This window comes from Geotrypetes seraphini, chromosome 2 (assembly GCF_902459505.1).
Source record: "Geotrypetes seraphini chromosome 2, aGeoSer1.1, whole genome shotgun sequence".
Lineage (NCBI taxonomy): Eukaryota > Metazoa > Chordata > Amphibia > Gymnophiona > Dermophiidae > Geotrypetes > Geotrypetes seraphini.
In genome coordinates, this window is record NC_047085.1 from 105072316 (window position 1) to 105093620 (window position 21305).

At 43.1% G+C, this 21305-nt stretch overlaps 1 protein-coding gene across 5 annotated transcripts in view; it reads left to right on the plus strand.

Moving 5' to 3' along the window:
- The window catches only part of MYBL1 (MYB proto-oncogene like 1), a 242921-nt gene that overhangs the window by 163726 nt on the left and 57890 nt on the right, over positions 1 to 21305 (plus strand). For all 5 annotated transcript variants that reach the window (XM_033934279.1, XM_033934277.1, XM_033934278.1 and 2 more), the window contains one exon: positions 2215 to 2592. In XM_033934279.1, the coding sequence (XP_033790170.1) occupies positions 2215 to 2592 (378 nt within the window). The remainder of the gene's footprint in view (positions 1 to 2214; positions 2593 to 21305) is intronic.

Genomic DNA, 21305 nt, shown 5'->3' on the forward strand with positions numbered 1-21305 from the left:
ATGCCATCTGATGGAGCCTAAAGTCAATTCATGGTTCACAAAGCTATAGAACTCACTAGAGAGCTCTTCTGAGCATGTGTAGGTGATACTGTCAATGCTGTAGAGTCTTAGTTATATTTCCATAGAGGCCAATGATCATGATTTTGTGGTGAGAATCTGTGTATACAATAAAAAAAAAAAAATTAAGTTTTGCAGTTGGGCATATCATATTTTCCTTTTCTTCCCTTAGAGAAAACTTAACTAGGTTTTATAGTCACGTTTTATAGTTTTCTTGATATTTTCCTTACCTTGCATCAATACTACTGCATCAAGTGCATCGGTAGAAATTTTTGTCTTGAGTCTTGATTTTGCTGGGGACATTGATTGCAGAAAAGAGCCACTGGCTTGGCTTGAAGCACAACTAAGTCAGCAGTATCATAGTGCCATTAGCATCCATGATCTTTGCCTGCCATATCTGGGGACTAGGTATGATGTCCCTGTCCCAGTACCTATTCCACTTGCTTTGGGGACTAGTCACCACCTTGTCTCATCCAGTTCTGTCAGGACTGGTGGCATTGACCTCCAAAGATCCTGAAACCGTGCATCAGTCTCTAAGAAGTAGCACTCTGCCTTCTTGCTGTGTACCAGAGAAGAAATCAGCTAAATCTCACCAAATAAAAGTGAAGAATTTCCCACTTGTACAAGTAATTAGTTTCTTTACAAAAATAATGATTTAAGGTGATCCCTTACACAAGTACTGACGTGTGAATGCCTACACATGCTTAGAGTTCTAAGAAAGTGCTATAATTTTGTAAAACAATGTGCTGGCCTCAGGCCCCATCAGAAGACATCACCCATTTGTAAGGACTGGAATTCTGTTGCCCTTTAATGATACATGTTATAGGCAAGCGATTTTAATTTGACTACTTATGTGACTTAGTATTTAGCAAACATTGCTTCATTGGTACTAACTGCATTGACATAAATGCAGAAGAAGGTTCAACTAATCCTAGAAACCACGGCAATATAAGTATAGGTTGTTTATAAATGAAAGATAAATAAATGGCCTTGACCACATTACTTAAAGCAGCTTTGCTAAGAAAATTTTGATTTAATTGACAGTTGAAAGTGTAATTCATTGGGTTCTTTTTTTTATCATTCTTGAGGCAGTTTTCATTTTTAAAATATTAGATCGTCATTCTCCTTAACAATTTCCAGTATTTAGAAGCTGAGTAGTAAGTATTATTGTGTTGTCCTTGTCCAATCCATCATCCTCTCCAAATTAGACTACTGCAATGCCATCTACTTAAGCCTATCAAAAGAAAAAGTCTTCAAAGACTCCAGCTAATCCAGAATACTGCAGCCAAGTTGATCTTTGCAAAACACAAGTCTGACCATGTCTCCCCACTCCTAGCCAAACTTCACTGGTTCCCAGTGATTTCCAGAATCCATTTCAAATGCTCCTGCCTGGCATTTAAGATTATTCACGGCATCCTTCCTCCCTTAATCCCACTATCTTATAACTCCTCGAGTCCTGACTCTACCAGACCCGCCCAAAGGTATAAATTATCCTTCCCCTCTCTACAAGGTATTCACTATGCAGGTAAACTGGGAAAATCCCTTCTCTTCAGAATCACAGGTCTTTGGAACGACCTTACTACCCCGCTGAGGAGCCTGGGCTCCCTCCAATTATTCCGCAAGCAACTGAAAACCTGGCTTTTCACTAAAATGTAATTCTATTCCCCCTTACTCTTCTCTTCTATATATAAGTTCATGTTAAACTTTTTTTTTCCTTCTCTTCCTATATTTTAAGTTCTTGTAAACCGTGCCGAGCTCCACAACATCCGTGGAGATGATGCAGTATATAAACTTAAGATTTAGTTTAGTTTAGTTTAGTTTGATATAACTAAAACTGAGACATAGAAAAAAAAGTATAGACTCATAAGTTACTGTAGTTCTTGGGCAAACTGCATGTTAATATATTTTGTGTATTCTGAAAACAGGAACTGTTTGCAATGATCTAAATGCCTTTATGTCCTTGAGCCAAGTAGAGTAGACAAACTATTGAAATTTGACGATTTCACAGCCTGACATGTGTACTGGTTATAATAATATTTCATCATATGCTATTCTGGATTTTAGCATAGCAGTATAACTTGAATGGCATTTAAACATAGGAAAATGTAGTTTACAGTTAGATGCATTTCTGACTTTTCTCTCTCCCTTTTTTAACAGGATCCTGTGGCATGGAGTGATGTCACCAGTTTTGACATTTCTGATGCTGCTGGTCCTGCTTCCCCAGGCAAACAAACTCCTGTAAAAGTGATTCAAATTCAACATAGTGATGAGTCTATGGAATGTGAATTCAATAACAGCCTAACGCTAGATGGAAGGAAAAACTGTTGCAGCAGCGGAGAAAGTGATGAAGTAGTAACTTCTACATCTCCAATCACAGCAAAATTAAGCACTCCACCTAGTATCCTAAGGAAGAAGAAGAAATCTCGAGTTGGTCAGTCACCCGTTAGTGAACTGAATGAAGGTACATTCAGTGATTCTCACAATATTACACTTAAAAACACTCCAGTGAAAATGCTGCCCTTTTCTCCTTCACAGGTAAGAGTGTTAGGAATTTGGATACATCTGAAATAGTTTCTGGGATTGTATTGAAATAGTGGGAAAATATATCCATAAGTCAAAAGTATCGTTTATGAATAATGTATAGTGGTACCATCTAAACTAGTGTCTCAAACTTTTTTTAGCTCTGACACACTAAACAAAGCAAATGTTTTTTGTGGCACATTTATAATTGAAATTATTAAATTGCAAAACAAACAAAAAATTTAATTTGAGAGCTATTTATTTAAAGCTCTTTAAACTATGTATGTGTAATTGTAACAATGGTTAAACTAAAGTAGACAGACAGAATTGCTAATCAATGCGATGGATGTGCTTGTTTTTGAGTGCAAATTAACTCAAAACGCAGCCCGATAGTCAACAAACAAACACGCATTTCATCATCCACCAGTCGTTCCTTTTTTTTTTTTTTAATTTAATTTCTGTCAGAGCTGAAAATCCAAGTTTGCAAAGATAAAAAGATCCAAATGGTAACAAAGCTTTAATTTCTTTGTTGTTCAAGTTAGGATAACTATTGCATAAAAAATAAAAATAAAATTATTTGCCATTATTTTTCAAGAACTAATCATGTCAAAGAATGATGCTTGTCTGGTCGGTTGTATCCTACCGCACACAGACGCTCATAACATTGACAAACACTTGGTACGTGACGTTCATGTCGTCTATTGTAATGTATACTGATGAAGGGAGTTTTTTAAATTAAAGTAAAATTCTGTAATCTGTTGTGGCATACCCAGAATCTCTTCAGGACACACCACTGTGCCTTGGCACACAGTTTGAGAGACACTGATCTAAACACTAATTGCTAAATAGAAACATGATTGCAGATAAAGTCCAAATGGCTCATCCAGTCTGCCCTTCTGCAGTAACCATTATCTCTTCCTCTCTCTAAGAGATCCACGTGCCTATCCCATGCCTTCTTGAATTCAGACAGTCTCTGTCTCCACCACCTCCTCTGGGAGACCGTTCTACACATCCACCACCCATTCTGTTAAAAAGTATTTCCTTAGATTACTTCCGAGCCTCTCAACTTCATCCTATGGCCTCTCATTCCAGAGCTTCCTTTCAAATGAAAGAGACTCAACATGTGTATTTATACCACGTAGGTATTTAAACATCTTTATCATATCTCCCCTCTCCCGCCTTTCCTCTAAATTATACATATTGAGATCCTTAAGTCTGTCCCCATACACCTTATGATGAAGACCACACACCATTTAGTAGCCTTCCTCTGGACCAACTCCATCATTTTTATATCTTTTTGAAAGTGCGGTCTCCAGAATTGTATACAATATTCTAAATGAGGTATTACCAGAGTCTTATACAGAGGCATCAATACTTCCTTTTTCCTATTCGCCATACCTCTTCCTATGCACCCTAGCATCCTTCTAGCTTTCGCCGTCACCTTTTCAAGCTGTTTGGCCACCTTAAGGTCATCACACCCAAGTCCTGCTCTTCTGTCATGCACATAAGTTCTTCACCCCCTAAACTGTATCGTTTGTTCGGGTTTTTGCAGACCCAATGCATGACCTTGCATTTCTTAGCATTAAATTTTAGTTGCCAAATTTCAGACCATTCTTCAAGCTTCGCTAGGTCTTACTTCATGTATCTACTCTATTGCATATATTGGTATTATCCGCAAAGAGACAAATCTTACCTGATAGCTCTTCAATGTCACTTATAAAAATGTTAAAAAGAACAGGCCCAAGAACAAAACCTTGAGGCACACCACTGGTAACATCCCTTTCCTCAGAGTGATCTCCATTGACCACTACCCTCTGTCGTCTTCCACTCAACCAATTTCTTTTTTTTTTTTTTTTTTTTAATATCTTTATTCATTTTAAAGCTAAAAATAAATGCAACATATTATACAGACATTTTACACTTTAACAGCACTTCAATTCAATCAAATTATATTTCATAACAAATACATGTATCCTCCCCCCTTTCTATGTACCCAACAATTGCACTCAACCATAATTAAATTAAAAGTATTTCCCCACCCTGGATGTGTATGTTAAAAGGGAAATATCCATAATCACTCCTTACAGAATTTTGTCAGTGGCTCCCAAACATCCTTAAATTTCCTATAATGACCCTGCTGTATAGCAATCATGTGTTCCATTTAAAAAATGTGGCATAAAGATTATAATTATAATTTAACCGGTCCCAGTTTTTCAAAATAAGTTGTATGGCAACTCCCATCATAATAAAGAGAAGTTTATCATTATGGGAAGATATTGGGCTTTTAGCCCTCATTAACGTGTCAAATAGTATAGTATCGTTCGTTAATGCCTCTGGATTTTCTAATATTTTATTCACGACCCCATATGGATCTCCAAAACTTAAGTATCAAGGGCCTCAACCAATTTCTAACCCAGCCCGTCACTTTGGGACCCAACCCGAGGGCACTCAGTTTATTTATTAGACTTCTGTTTGGAACACTGTCAAATTCTTTGCTAAAATCTAAATACACCACATCTAGTGCACTCACTCTATCCAATTCTCTGGTCACCCAGTCAAAGAAATTGATCAGATTTGTTTGACAAGACCTATCTCTAGTGAATACATGTTGCCTCTGGTCCTGTAATCCACAGGATTCCAGAATCTTCTTCACCATTCTCTGTTTTAAAAGGGTTTCAATTAATTTGGTTACCACAAAAGTCAGACTTACTGGCCTGTAATTCCATATGTATTCCTTACTTCCACTTTTGTGTAGAGGGATCACATCTGCCCTTCTCCAGTCCTCTGGTACCACTCCCAACTCTAGAGAAGCATTGAAAGGATCAGTCAGCGGAGCCACTAGAACTTCCCTAAGTTCTTTCGGCATTCTTGGATGTACACCATCAGGTCCTATCACTTTATCTACCTTTAATTTAGCTAGCTTCTCATGAACACAGTCCTCTGAAAATTGATCAGGATCTACCACTATTCCTTCCCTATTCGTGGTTGTCTTCTGTGGTCCTGCTACTGGCGCTTCAGCCGTGTATACAAAACAAATATTTGATGAACTCCTCAGCCTTTATCGGCTTCTACATATTTCTCCCCTTCACTTTTGAATCTCATCATGCCACTTTTGCACTTCTTCCTATCATTGATATATCTAAAAAATGTTTTTGTCTCCCCATTTTACCAAAGCATCTATTTTTTCTCAGCTATTTTTCTTCCATTTGCATCTTTGCTTTCCTGACTACTCGACCAGCCTCTCTTAACCTTTCCAGATATTTTTGCCTGCCTTCCTCTTTCTGTGATCTTTTGTAGTTTATGAAAGCTAACCTCTTATTCCATACCTTCTCAGCTTCTAGTTTTGTGAACCAAAGTGGCCTTCTTTTACTTTTATTTACTTGCCTCACAAAAAAGTCTGTCGCTCTTACAATAACTCCTTTCAGTTTTACCCACTGAATTTCTACTCCTTCCAGATGTTCCCATCCAGACAATTCCATGGCATAATCCCCCATCCGAGGAGTTTGTATTTTTAAAGTCTAAAACCTTTGCTTTTGAATGATCCCTCTCTATACCCATCTTAATATTAAAACGTACCATGTAGTGATTACTGGATGCCAGATGATCACCCACTGTAACATCAGAAACACTTCTCACATTTGTAATCACTAAGTCCAGTAAGACCCCATCTTGCTTGGGTTCCATTACCAACTACTGAAACAGTTCTCCTTGTAGAGAATCCAGGATCTCCCTACTTCTAGAAGATCCCGCAGTAATAATAATAATAGTTTATATACCGCAGGACCGTGAAGTTCTATGCGGTTTACAATGATTAGAAATGTTACAGATTGAATGAATAAACAAAGTACAGACTTAGTGATTGAAAGTACTTGCGATCGTTTGTTGAGGACTAAGATTCAATAGGTTGATTTCCTAAGTATTTCAGGAACAGATGTGTTTTTAGGCGTTTCCTGAATTCTCCATAGGTAGTAGGCATGAGTAGTTGTTCAAGGTCTTTACCCCATAATGCTGCTTGATGTTCGAGAAGATGTTGGTGATGACTTTTAAATTTACAACCTCTAACCGGTGGAGAAACAAAGTTCGGGTGTGAGCTTCGCTTGTGTCTGTTGGTTGTGAAAGAGAAAAGTTCTGTTATGAATTTAGGGGCTAAGCCATAGAGTACCTTGAAGCAAAAACAACCAAACTTGAATTTCACACGTGCCTCCATTGGCAGCCAGTGTAAAAGTCGATAGGAAGGTGTCACATGGTCAAACTTCTTCAGTCCACAAAGTAGTCTAACCGCTGCATTTTGAACTAGTTGCAATCGCCACATATACTTCTGAGGGAGTGCCAAGTAGGCGATATTACAGTAATCGAGTTGACTCAGTATAAGGGATTGTACTAGAATTCGAAATGATGAAGCATCGAAGTAAGCTCTGATGGACCAAAGCTTCCAGAGGGTGAGAAAGATTTTTCTGATCAAGGAGTCTACCTGGTCTTACATGGTCAGGTTCTGGTCCAGTTACTCCCAATATCTTCATATTGGGTTAAATGGGATAACTAAGGTTATTAATGCACATTGGTGCTTTAGTGTCGAGTGGGTATGGCGATGTTATGAAAAATTTTGTTTTCTCCGAGTTTAGTTTTAGTCTGAATTCAGTCATCCATTGCTTCATCCGATTTAGTACTTCTGCTGCTTTGGGGGTGACTTCTGAGACAGAGTTGGTAAATGGGATAATTATCGTGAAGTCGTCAGCATAGCTAAATAGTTTTATCCCTAGCTGGGACAGTTGTGCACCCAATGAGGACATGTAAACATTGAAGAGCAAAGGGGATAGCGGTGATCCTTGTGGCACGCCAGATGGATTGCTCCATGTATCAGAGAAATCGTGATTAAAACGGACTTGGTAGGGGCGTGATATAAGGAAACCTCAAAACCAGTTCAGTACTTCTCCTCTGATTCCAATTGTGTCTAGGCATTGTAACAGTTTTCCATGGTCCACTAAATCAAAGGCAGAACTCGTCAAATTGCATGATTAGAGCGTTGAGGCCCTTACTGAACAAGTAACGCAAATTGTCCAAAATGGCCGCAATAACTGTTTCAGTGCTAAATAGAGGCCTAAAACCAGATTGAGTTTCGTGCAGGAGAGAGAATTGGTCGAGATATTCCATTAGTTGGGTGTGTACCAATCTTTCCATGATTTTTACCATAAATGGAATAGATGCTATTGGTCTATAGTTGGTAATTGATGTTGCTGATTCTTTACAATTTTCTGGGATTGGGGTTATTATAATATGACTATTGTTGGTGAGGAATTTTCCATTGTTTAGTTTATTGATTAGATAATTCAATAGGGATACTTTAAAGCCTAGTGGAGCTGCTTTCATGATCTCTGGGGGACATGAGTCCAGGACACAGTATGATTTAGAGTATTTGTTATATAGTTTGATGTAGTTGTTCCAATCTGAGTTATGGAAGGAACTCCAGATCATGTCCGATGGTATTTCATTTCTTGGTATGTCAATTGATTGATGTTCGTATGCAGCGATTGTCGAGTAGTTATTTCTTAGGTTTTTGATTTTTGAGTCGAAATGTTGTGCTAGTTCGTTTGCTGAGGGTAGTTTGGTATTATGCATGGGTTGAGTGTAGCGTGTGGTGTCGAATAAATTTGTAACTATGTTGAACAGTTCTTTTATATTGGCTCCTTTTGAGCTAGTATTAGATGAGTTAATTTTGGACGAGTAAAAAGTTTTACTTTTTTCTTTTATCTGTTGTTTGTAAAATTTTATGTTGGATCTCCATATGTTTCGGTCTGACAGTTTTCCCGTTTTTTTCCAGATTCTCTCTAATCGTCTTACTGATTGTTTCATTGTTAGGAGTTCGACGTCAAACCATTTGTTGTATTTGTTTGAGCAGCTTTTGCTCTTTCGTATTGAGGCAATTTTATCTAAGATGGATGTGTTAGTTTTCATCCAGTGAGCATAGAAGTCAACTTCTACTTCTATCTTCGCTTGTAGATCATATTGTGACCAATATTCCTCTGGATTAATATGGCTCCTTGTGAGGTGTTCTCTTTTTGTCCTTGGGCATGTCTTGGATTTTAGTTGGGTCCAAGTTAGATTGAAATAATATGTGAAATGGTCGGACTAGATATCATGACACCAAGTACCGTTCGAGAGAGAGATGGGGGGGTTAAGATTTCCTTTATGGACATCGCTACCATATCTAGATGATGGCCTTTTTCATGTTCTTCAAACCGGCCCATATACAGGGTGGCAACCGAGGGAGCCAAAGTGGCCCCCATTGCCACCCCCTGAATTTGTTGGTAATACTCCCCTTCAAACATAAAATAGTTATCTTCAATAACCCATTTTGCTAGTTGGTACAGGAAAGGGGGACTAATCCTGGGAGTTTGTTCTCTCTCATTCAAACTCTCTTGTATGATTTCAAGAGCCTCCTGCTGGGGTATCTTCGTGTACAAAGACACAACATCAAGAGTGACTAGTATAGTCTGAGCAGTCATATATTCTTCTGATAGAATTCTTAATAGGTGTGATGAATCTTTTAAGTAAGAAGAGACAGTGAGGGCTTTCTTAGATAAAAAAATGTCCAGAAACTTAGATAGAGGTTCCAACAAAGAACCTCTAGTGTTTACGATGGGTCTCCCTGGTGGAGCATTTAGATTCTTATGAACCTTTGGCACAAAATATATAGTTGGAGTGCGAGGATATTTTTCAAGTAAAAAAGCATATTCTTTTTTTGTAAGCATATTGTTCTCATAATGTAATAATAATAATAATAACTTTATTCTTATATACCGCCATACCCATCGAGTTCTAGGCGGTTTACAACAATTAACAAATGGTCTGCATTGACAAGCTTATTTACAACATGTTACAAGCAGATTTACAAACAAATTACCTGTAGATTTACAGTAAATTACAACGATTTACAATTTACAACAGACAGCAATGAAGTTACCACAATTTACAGTAGTCTGCAATGAAAGGGAGATGTATAACAGTTTAGCTGAAAATTGTGGGTTAGATCGGACTAGACAAGGGAAGAGGAGAGAGGGTCGAGGGGGAGTCAGGAGAGGGAGGAAGGGGTTGGGGGAGGGGCCGGGGTTATTTGAGGTGAAGGGATTAAATAGGGGTCGTGATTGTTGAATAGGTAAGTTTTTAGTAGTTTTCTGAAGGCAAGGTAATTAGGGGCCTCGAGTATCACCTGGGCCAGCCATGGGTTCAACTTGGCTGCTTGGAATGCGAAAGTACTTTCGAGGGATCTTCTGAGAAGGCAGTGTTTTGGCGAGGGGAAGGCGAACAGTTGGATTCTGCGTGATGTCCTTTTGTTGCAGTAAAGGTTGAAGTGGGTATTTATGTAACTTGGGGAAGAACCGTTAACCGATTTGTAACAAAAGCATGCAAATTTAAAGAGAACTCTAGATTCTACTGGCAGCCAGTGCAGTTGGTGATAGAATGGAGTGACATGTTCCCATTTCTTTAGGTCAAAAATGAGGCGCACTGCGGTATTTTGAATAATTTTTAGTCTCCTGGTAGTTTTCTTTGTAGCGTTAAGGAAGATGATGTTGCAGTAGTCGAGAGTGCTGAGGATGAAGGATTGTACGAGTAGGCGGAATGCAGTGTCATTGAAGTATTTTTTTATGGTGCGAAGCTTCCAGAGTGCCGAGAAGCTTTTCCTGGCGATGATGTCGGTATGGTTTTCTAGGGATAGGTTTTTGTCCAGCGTGACTCCCAGAATTTTTATGGTCGAATCGAGGGGGAAGGTCTTTCCTTTTAGTTGAATTGTGGTTTCCTTGATTTTATCTTTGGGGGAGGCTAAGAAGAATTTTGATTTGTCGGGGTTTAATTTCAGTCTGAATGAAAGCATCCAGAGTTCTATCTGGTTGAGAATGTTTGAAGTGTGTTCAAGTAGTTCTTGTGAAAAGTTGGTTAGTGGGATGGCTATTGTGATATCGTCTGCATAAATAAAGAATTTGAGATTTAGGTTGTGTAAGAGTTTACCTAGGGAGGCTAAGTAAACGTTGAATAGGATGGGGGAGAGGGGGGAGCCCTGCGGGACCCCACAGGTGTTGTCCCAGCAGTAAGAGAAAGAGTTATTCATGAATACTTTATATGATCTGTTTTGTAGGAAGCCCTGAAACCAGTCAAGGACCTGGTCTGAGATGCCAATGTGAGCTAGGCATTCAAGGAGAATGGTGTGGTCGACCAGGTCAAAGGCGCTGCTCAGGTCGAGTTGTATGATCAGGGCACTTGAGCCTTGACTGAAGAGCGTGTGGAGGTGGTTGAGAAGGGAGGCTATGACAGTTTCAGTGCTATGGTCCGCGCGAAAGCCTGCTTGGTTGTCACATAGAATGTTGAATTTTTCGAGGTATTCAGAAAGTTCCGCCTTTACCATTCCTTCCGCTATTTTGGTAAATAGGGGGATGCTGGCGACCGGTCTATAGTTAGATGGGGAGTTAGGTGGTTCTTTCGCGTTTTTTAGAATTGGGGTGATCATTATATGACCTTGCTCAGATGGGAAGTTTCCTGTGGATAGTAGGTGATTGACCCATGTCATCATTTTTGCTTTAAAGTGGGGGGGGGCGGTTTTCATGATATTTGGAGGGCATGTGTCCAGGTGGCAATAGGAGTGTGTATACTTGTTGTAGTAAGTATTGAAGGTTTTCCAGTCGGTTAATGCAAATTGTTTCCAGCTGAGGTCGGCTCTGGTTCCTGGGTCTGGGTATGATGAATCCAAGTCTGTGAGGATGGGGAAGAGCTCGAGGGGGTTGGGGCTGGCGGGTAATAATGTTCTTAATTTTTGGATCTTGGTGTTAAAGAAGTCGGCAAGGGTGTTGGCGGTTAAGGTGGATTCTTCTTGTAAGTTTGTGCAGGTTTCTGTGTTGTAAAGATCGTTGACCAGTCTGAAGAGGTTCCTGTTATTGGTTTTAGTATTACCAATTTTGTGGGAGTAGAAGTTTTTTCTTTTTTCAACAGTGAGGGTTTTGTATTTTTTTAATTTCTCCTTCATAAGCCTACTTACTGGATTACCTTGAACCAGTCGGTATGCCGAGATGTCAGACAGTTGTCGATTCGCTTCATTCAAGTAATAATCCCTATCAAGCACCACTGTGGCTCCTCCCTTATCTGCTCTCAGTATCATAACATCTCGCTTCTCTTTAAGTTGCAACAAAGCTTGGTGCTGACCATATGTCAGATTATATTGTAGTCGCTGTTTCTTGAAGGAGGTTTCATACTCGGAAATGCTCGACAATACTAGAGTCTGGAAAACTTCCACTGCTGAATCCATCGGTCCAGGGGGAGTCCATCTAGATTTTACTTTCACCAAGGATACCTCATCTTCAGGATCAAAAATCACCTCCTTTGCAGAAAAAAATATTTTTAACTGGATTTTCCTTAAAAATTTATAGAAAAAGATTTTTAATTGAAAAAAGTCAAGGTGCTGGCAGATTGCAAAATTTAAACCCAATTCTAATACTTCTTGTTGTTCTTTAGTCAATATAGCTTTAGAGATATTCACCACCGTGGAGTCTATTTGGTTCTTCCATTGCTGGGGGGCTTTCCTCTGTTCCTCTGCATTCCCCTGGCTCTTCCCCTGGGGCGACCTCCTCTCAATGGGCGTACCTCGTCCCCCGAACTTTTCGTAGAGGGGGGGTCCACTGATTCACCACTCGTAATATCCGATTCTTCTGAGGATGCATTAAATGCTACTTTCTTCTTCAGAGGAGCCGGGAGGGTTTTTTTATTCCACGTATAAACCCTACCCATTTGGTAATCCTTTTCATCTCGCTTCCATTTTCTAATCTTTGTCTGTTTAATGGAGTCTTTAAACTCAACTAAAGTGTCCTCTAATTCATTACGTTGTTTCTCAAATACCTCTTTTTCTATATTCTCTTTCATTTGAAGTTCCATAGAGACTGTTTTGGACCTCAATTCCAGCTCTATGTCTGAGGTGGTTTCAACCAGTAAAATCATTAGGTCACGTGAACATCTATTCAATATTCCCGTCCACTTCTCCATAAAGGTCTTCTCCACCACCGATATTTTGGGTTCTTTCAAAATTCGTAATCCTCGAGGAATCATACCATTTTTCAAGTATTGCACCATAGTGCTGCCATGCAACTCTGCTCTAATCAATCGCTTATGAATTTGTTCTAAATCCAGCCATGAGGTCTGGGCAGAAGGCTCTTCAATATCATCTAGTAAAGCTGGTCTCAACAATATATGTTGAAACTGTTCTTCAGAGTATCCACCAAATCCTTGGTCTTCTTGTGCCATAATGTTAATAAATTCACTAATAGCACAATCAAATTTTCATAAGGGTCCTTAATCAAGACTATTTCACATATGGTAGTATAGTTATTCCACCATTTGAATACCCTTATGGTTTTACTACTTTTTCATACAGTTTTAAAGGATCCTCAGCGGCACCACTTGGAACTCAATAACATTTCATTGTACCAAGCTTTACGTGTCAACTCGTCATCGGGTCCCAATAGTTCTAATAGTTTTATCATATATTCTTTACTTCTGCACATTTATCAACGCTTTGAAATTCAAATATTTTTATAATTTTATAAGCTATCACTTAGCTTTTAGATGTGGTCTCCGGCTAGGGGAATGTCATACCGACATGTTTCGCTAGAAGTAGCTTTATCATTATTTTCAATAGATTCATATAAATTAATACAAATCACTCTTCATTCAAAGCCGCATTCCTAAAATAAATACCTTTCTCTTAAGAAGTCATCTGCTGCTCACATTGATCTAAAAATTCCAGAAACTTGGTAGGAACATCAAAATTTAAAGTTTTGTTCGCGTATGTAACCTGCATTATTGCGGGATATATCAAGCCATATTTAGCCCCCAGATTTCTAAGTTGTGGATGCAATTCTAGTAGTTTTTTCCTTTTGAACGCTGTAGCCCTTGCAAAATCGGGCGCGATATGACATCTTAAGTTTTTGTTTTCTTTTGCCAAACTGAAGATCTCCATAACTTGCTGGTGCCTTAGTAATTTAAAGATTAACGGCCCTGTTTGTTTGCTGGTTCTTCTCATAGGGATCCTGTGTGCCCTCTCAAATTCCAACGGATATTTTGTTTTAAGAGGTAAAATTTTTGGAAGAAAATTTTCTAAAAAGGAGATTGGATCATTTTTTTCAACTCCTTCAGGTAGCCCAATTATTCTAAGGTTACTCCTCCTTTCACGATTCATACAATCTTCAAGGTCTCTTGATAATACGATCCTGCTTGTAATGAGATACTTCAGTTTCAGTTGATTCTGTTCGTTTTTTAATATCTACCGTATTTTCGCGGATATAACGCGCGCGTTATACGTGATTTTACGTACCGCGCATACCCCTCGCGCGTTATATGCCTGAGCGCGGTATACAAAAGTTTTAAAACATAGTTCCCACCCCGCCCGACGCCCGATTCACCCCCCCAGCAGGACCGCTCGCACCCCCACCCCGAACGACCGCTCGCACGCGCTCCCACCCGCACCCGCATCCACGATCGGAGCAAGAGGGAGCCCAAGCCCTCTTGCCCGGCCGACTCCCCGACGTCCGATACATCCCCCCCCCCGGCAGGACCACTCGCACCCTCACCCCGAAGGACCGCCGACTCCCCAACAATATCGGGCCAGGAGGGAGCCCAAACCTTCCTGGCCACGGCGACCCCCTAACCCCACCCCGCACTACATTACGGGCAGGAGGGATCCCAGGCCCTCCTGCCCTCGACGCAAACCCCCCTCCCTCCAACGACCGCCCCCCCCCCAAGAACCTCCGCCCGTCCCCCAGCCGACCCGCGACCCCCCTGGCCGACCCCCATGACACCCCCACCCGCCTTCCCCGTACCTTTGTGTAGTTGGGCCAGAAGGGAGCCCAAACCCTCCTGGCCACGGCGACCCCCTAACCCCACCCCGCACTACATTACGGGCAGGAGGGATCCCAGGCCCTCCTGCCCTCGACGCAAACCCCCCTCCCCCCCAGCCGACCCGCGACCCCCCTGGCCGACCCCCCCACCCCCCTTCCCCGTACCTTTGGAAGTTGGCCGGACAGACGGGAGCCAAACCCGCCTGTCCGGCAGGCAGCCAACGAAGGAATGAGGCCGGATTGGCCCATCCGTCCTAAAGCTCCGCCTACTGGTGGGGCCTAAGGCGCGTGGGCCAATCAGAATAGGCCCTGGAGCCTTAGATCCCACCTGGGGGCGCGGCCTGAGGCACATGGGCCAAACCCGACCATGTGTCTCAGGCCGCGCCCCCAGGTGGGACCTAAGGCTCCAGGGCCTATTCTGATTGGCCCACGCGCCTTAGGCCCCACCAGTAGGCGGAGCTTTAGGACGGATGGGCCAATCCGGCCTCTATTCCTTCGTTGGCTGCCTGCCGGACAGGCGGGTTTGGCTCCCGTCTGTCCGGCCAACTTCCAAAGGTACGGGGAAGGGGGGTGGGGGGATCGTGGGGGTCGGCCAGGGGGGTCGCGGGTCGGCTGGGGGGGAGGGGGGTTTGCGTCGAGGGCAGGAGGGCCTGGGATCCCTCCTGCCCGTAATGTAGTGCGGGGTGGGGTTAGGGGGTCGCCGTGGCCAGGAGGGTTTGGGCTCCCTTCTGGCCCAACTACACAAAGGTACGGGGAAGGCGGGTGGGGGTGTCGTGGGGGTCGGCCAGGGGGTCGCGGGTCGGCTGGGGGACGGGCGGAGGTTCTTGGGGGGGGGCGGTCGTTGGAGGGAGGGGGGTTTGCGTCGAGGGCAGGAGGGCCTGGGATCCCTCCTGCCCGTAATGTAGTGCGGGGTGGGGTTAGGGGGTCGCCGTGGCCAGGAGGGTTTGGGCTCCCTCCTGGCCCGATATTGTTGGGGAGTCGGCGGTCCTTCGGGGTGAGGGTGCGAGTGGTCCTGCCGGGGGGGGGGATGTATCGGACGTCGGGGGGGGGCATCAGGCTTTCAGGATGGGGACAGACCTTCAAGGGGGGACAGGACTTCAAGGGAGGACAGTGCACGGAAGTCAGGGGGGGGTGAACGGAGAGTCGGGACAGCGCACGGAAAGTCAGGGCGGGCGAAAGGAGAGTCGGGCAGCATGCGCGTTATATGCCTGAGCGCGGTATAGAAAAGTTTTTGTACATATCATCGTGATTTCTGCGCGCTATACCCCTGTGCGCGTTTTACAATGGTGCGCGTTATATCCGCGAAAATACGGTACTAGCTGCATTCGTTGTGTAAGATTTGCAACTTCTTTAACCTCCTGCAGTTTTTTTGCATTGTCAGAAACTATTTGTTTTATCTGTCAAAGTTCAGTTAAAATATCAATATTATCCTGAATCGGCAGCGACACCTTTGATGGAGTTGCTGGTTCAGGCTTAGACTGTTTTGCAATCCCAGTCTCAGCCACATCCACTTTCTTTTGTTTTCCTGAAGCCATAGTACAATCAGTATCCTGCTTTTAAGCAAAAAAAATTATTCTTTATAGCTTATTTTCACTATAACAAGCCTGTCAGCTCAGAGCTCATCTTTCAACCGACTGTTTGCATGCGCTTCCCATCTTTTTTTTTTTTTTTTTGAAAGGCACTACTCTTGCATTTATACTGGGGTCCTTTTACAAAGGCACGATAACCGATTTACCGTGCGCTAAATACTAAGGCACCCATTATATTCTATGGGCGCCTTAGCATTTAGCGCATGCTAATTGTTAGCGTGTGTTAAATCGATTGGCGCACCTTAGTAAAAGGACCCCACTGTGTTTAAATACACTCATTTCCAGACTGTGAAAAAGGTGATACAAAATTATTTTCTGATGAGGAAAAAAAATACTGGAATTATTCAACCTATCCTTAAAATAAATAAATAAACAAAAAAAGCAACATTCTTGCTGAAAGCAATTAGCTGCCATTATATGCAGATTAAAGGGGAGAATTCATCAAGGGGCACTAACTGATTTGCCCCTCCTTTTTATGAAGCCGTGTTAGGGCTTTTCCCATTGCCAACCATGGCGGTAAAAGCTCTGACACTCACAGAATTCCTATGAGCACTGGAGCTTTTACTTCTGCGTGCGGCCTGCGATAAAAAAAACTCGAACGTGGCTTCATAAAAGGAGGGGTTCGTGTGTGCTGTGTTTGCATGCGCTAAATGTTAAGATAACTATTATATTCCTATGGATGTCTTAGCATTTAGCGCGCATTAACTCTGTTAGCAGGTGCTAAATCAGTTAGTGCCCCTTGATGAATTCCCCCGTAAATAAACATAAAATATTGATATAAAAGTTTATATGTTGTTACAAGAATGCCACTTATAAAGACCACAAACAAAAAAAACCTCGATTTGAACCTGTTTTGTTTTAGATACCCTGAAGCTGATCTCAAGCTTATTTGCTTATCTGCCGGCCTTGAGAGGGAGAATTAGAAGTCCTTGAGCATGCGCAGATGCATGCTCAAGGCCGGCAGAAGCAGGAAAATCTTCTAGCGGCACCAGCACGTCCTGTGTGCTGCGTGCCGGTGCCAGACGGGGGTAAGTTTAAGTTGTTCGGGCGGGGGGTGTCGGTTCACGCGGGAGGGGGGGGTGCCGGTTCAAGTGGGGGGGGCCTTTGTGAGCGGGGGGGTAGTGATGCCAGTTATCGGGGGGGGGGGGTGCTCGCAAATCGGTTTGCGAGACAAGTTTTGCGAGAATGTTTTGCTCGTCTTGCAAAACACTCGCAAACCGGGTTACTTGCAAACCGAGGTTTGACTGTATACTACCAATTCAAATATTAAACTTATTTTTTAAGAAACAATATTCTGTGAATTTCTTCCCCTCTACTCAAAACACCACAAACTCAATTCTTTGCAGTTTTGCAGTCACAAAGAAGCTTTCAATAGCCAGGAAAAATCTGCCAGGAACCTGTTCAACCTTTATGGTGAAGCCATCTTCAGAAAAGAAAATTTGGAAGATGAGAGCATTGGTTTCAATGTTGGTGGCTGAAATATAAACAACCTGCGCTATGCAGATGATACAACACTCATCACCCCAATTCCAAAACCCTCCTGAATTAGCAGAATAAGGAAGTAGAGCCTGTGATGATGTTGGATTTGAAGTAAAAGTTTAAGCATTATAGGGAGGTGGTATGCAGCCACTATAGTACCCATATCCTGGAAACGGTTGAGAAAAGTTATTCCATTGGGTTTTGTAGGATCAAGTTAATTAAATACTTGTGTGCCAGGGACCACTGCAGATGTGTGATCTTTATTTTTTAAATTAACTTGATTATATTCTTTTTTAAAATGTAAATATACAAGCTAATCTTTTCAGATTACCGTATTTTCACATAGATAACGCGCACCCGTGTAAAACGCGCACACGGGTATAGCGCGCGAAAAACACAACTTTATGTACCGAAATTTTTATATACCGCGCACACACGTATACCTCGCATGCCGCCCCGACTCCCCCGTCTCCGCCCGACTCTCCTTTCGCCCGCCCCGACTCTCCTCTGGCCACCCCGACTCTCCTCTGGTCCCGACTGCTCGTTTCCAGCCCTGCCCCGATTCTCCTCTGGTCCCGCCTGCCGTTTCCAGCCCTGCCCCGAATCTCCTCTGGTCCCGCCTGCTCGTTTCCAGCCCTGCCCCGAGTCTCCTCTGGTCCTGCCTGCCCGGCAGGACCACTCGCACCCCCACCCCGAAGCACCGCCGACTCCCCGACAATATCGGGCCAGAAGGGAGCCCAAACCCTCCTGGCCACGGCGACCCCCTACCCCCACCCCGCACTACATTACGGGCAGGAGGGATCCCAGGCCCTCCTGCCCTCGACGCAAACCCCCCTCCCTCCAACGCCCGCCCCCCCCCCGAGAACCTCCGACCGCCCCCCCAGCCGACCCGCGACCCCCCTGGCCGACCCCCACGACACCCCCACCCCCCTTCCCCGTACCTTTGGTAGTTGGCCGGACAGACGGGAGCCAAACCCGCCTGTCCGGCAGGCAGCCAATGACGGAATGAGGCCGGATTGGCCCATCCGTCCCAAAGCTCCGCCTACTGGTGGGGCCTAAGGCTCGTGGGCCAATCAGAATAGGCCCTGGAGCCTTAGGTCCCACCTGGGGGCGCGGCCTGAGGCACATGGTCGGGTTGGGCCCATGTGCCTCAGGCCGCGCCCCCAGGTGGGACCTAAGGCTCCAGGGCCTATTCTGATTGGCCCACGCGCCTTAGGCCCCACCAGTAGGCGGAGCTTTGGGACGGATGGGCCAATCCGGCCTCATTCTGTCGTTGGCTGCCTGCCGGACAGGCGGGTTTGGCTCCCGTCTGTCCGGCCAACTACCAAAGGTACGGGGAAGGGGGGTGGGGGTGTCGTGGGGGTCGGCCAGGGGGGTCGCGGGTCGGCTGGGGGGGCGGTCGGAGGTTTTTGGGGGGGGGGGCGGTCGTTGGAGGGAGGGGGGTTTGCGTCGAGGGCAGGAGGGCCTGGGATCCCTCCTGCCCGTAATGTAGTGCGGGGTGGGGGTAGGGGGTCGCCGTGGCCAGGAGGGTTTGGGCTCCCTCCTGGCCCGATATTGTCGGGGAGTTGGGGAGTCGGCCGGACAAGAGGGCTTGGGCTCCCTCTTGCTCCGATCGTGGATGCAGGTGCGGGTGGGAGCGCGAGCGGTCGTTCGGGGTGGGGGTGCGAGCGGTCCTGCTGGGGGGGGTGAATCGGGCGTCGGGCGGGGTGGGAACTATGTAGAAAAACTTTTGTATACCGCGCTCACGCGTATAACGCGCGAGGGGTATGCGCGGTAGGTAAAAACGCGTATAACGCGCGCGTTATATGCGTGAAAATACGGTACTTACCCGATGGGACCCATTTTGCCAAAATTATTGGCTTTATCAAGGGTTCATACAAGCTGCTACATAATTTTGTAATACACATATATATATGCATGAACATTCAACATCCTCATGCCTCACATCACTACAACTCTACCAATTATTCATATTTTCTCTCACAATCCTTATCTGAACATTGATTATTCACCACTATCTTTTTATTCAATATCCCTACTTCATTCTTAATTCACATATATATACTCTATTTTGTGAAAGTTTTTCACCACCTAAGGAGGGTTTATTATTATTCTTAATCATCCATACACACATATATCAAATCTTTTCAATAATTTTCAACTGCCCGTATCCCATAACGGTGCCTGCTCTTCTCTTTTTCTCTGTTATTTTTCTCTTCTTATTAACCAGATTTTTATTAAACTAGATTTTTTATTCAATCAGATTTTTATTCGGGCATATTAACCATGCATGTCTTCTTTTTATTTTTTTATTTTAAACCATACTCATTTTCAACGTCCATAATCAGATGTCAGACTTGCATTTATTTTCAGACTATCATCCTTACACATGTTGCCTTTACTTATTTGTAAACCGCAATGCTTTCTAGCATCTTTATTTAGATTCTCACTCTACATCTTAGCTATGGCCCACCAACATGCCAAGTTCACTGAAAAACTGTTGTAATACTTCATAGATATAGCCAACCTCTTATTTATGAGCATTATTTCTTTAATCTATACATTTCTTAGAGACTACCTATTCCTGGCATCTCCATTAACATCCTCCTAGGCACTTTCTCTTACATACACTCTTATATGCCTGGATGCAGTACTTTTACTTCCCTTTGCTCAAGCCTGTACCTTGATTCAACTTGATTTTTTTTCTTTATTATTAAGTTTTTACATTGATTACTCACTCCAGCTGTATCGCTTGTGCTCTCTGCTGTGTGCTGATTGTTGGCGTCGTTCTGGTGTTCTCATGCATGAGTTTTGAATTCTTACTCCCTCGAGCATACGCTTTTCTTCACTGTTGTTTAACTCTTTCATCTATACATCTATTCCATCATATACTCATTCTCATTCTACCATCAATCACACTAACACTATTTCAACCTCCTACATGGAAAATTCAAAGTAAATCTATATCATCCTTAATCCTACATTTTTACAACTGTGTTTTGAACAATAGCCTTTTGCTTCCACAATTGCGCATACATCCTACGCTCTACCTTTTCAACTCTATGCTTATCTTCTATCTTTTCAAATATTGCCTTCCTGATTAGGCACATTCTCATCAAATGATCATACATTCTCATAGTTGCATGGGGGCAGAGCTTCGTTCATTTCTACTTGGAGTCCATTCATAAAAATGATTTCCAATCTATATATGCATTTAAGCCTAATGGATTCACAGATGCTTATATGTCCTTCAGGTTTCTTTTTGCAGCAGTCTTTTTCTCCTATCCCCACCTCTGATGTTTGCTGGTAAATGATCTATTGCTTCACATTTCAGATTTTCAAGAGAGTGCTTCTGATCAATACAGTGCTGTACTAGAGGTTCTGAAAGGTTTTTACATTTCAGACTGGATCTGTATTCCATCATACATTTCTTAAAATATCTTGTAGACATACCAAAAGGGCAAAGTCACTCAAGAGGCATGTGCCCTTTTCTAAACCTGAGCTGTTCTGTGAGGGAGTTTTTAGCCAGTGAAAGTATTTAAAGCAGTTTTGATTGTACCTTTTGGTTCTATATTGCTACATTAGTCTGAGGCTTTTTCTCCCTCTTTTTGGGTGCATGCTTGGTTTGAAGAGGGGGGTACCTCGGTGCCACGATCACACAACATTTTGACTCGGTGAATGTTTAGCATTCATCTGGAACTTTGATTTAATATCTGTCCATATAAAGAGAGAAAATCTCCTTGGTAAGGTCCTGCATAGGCCCAGGGATCAGGAGCTCAACACAAAT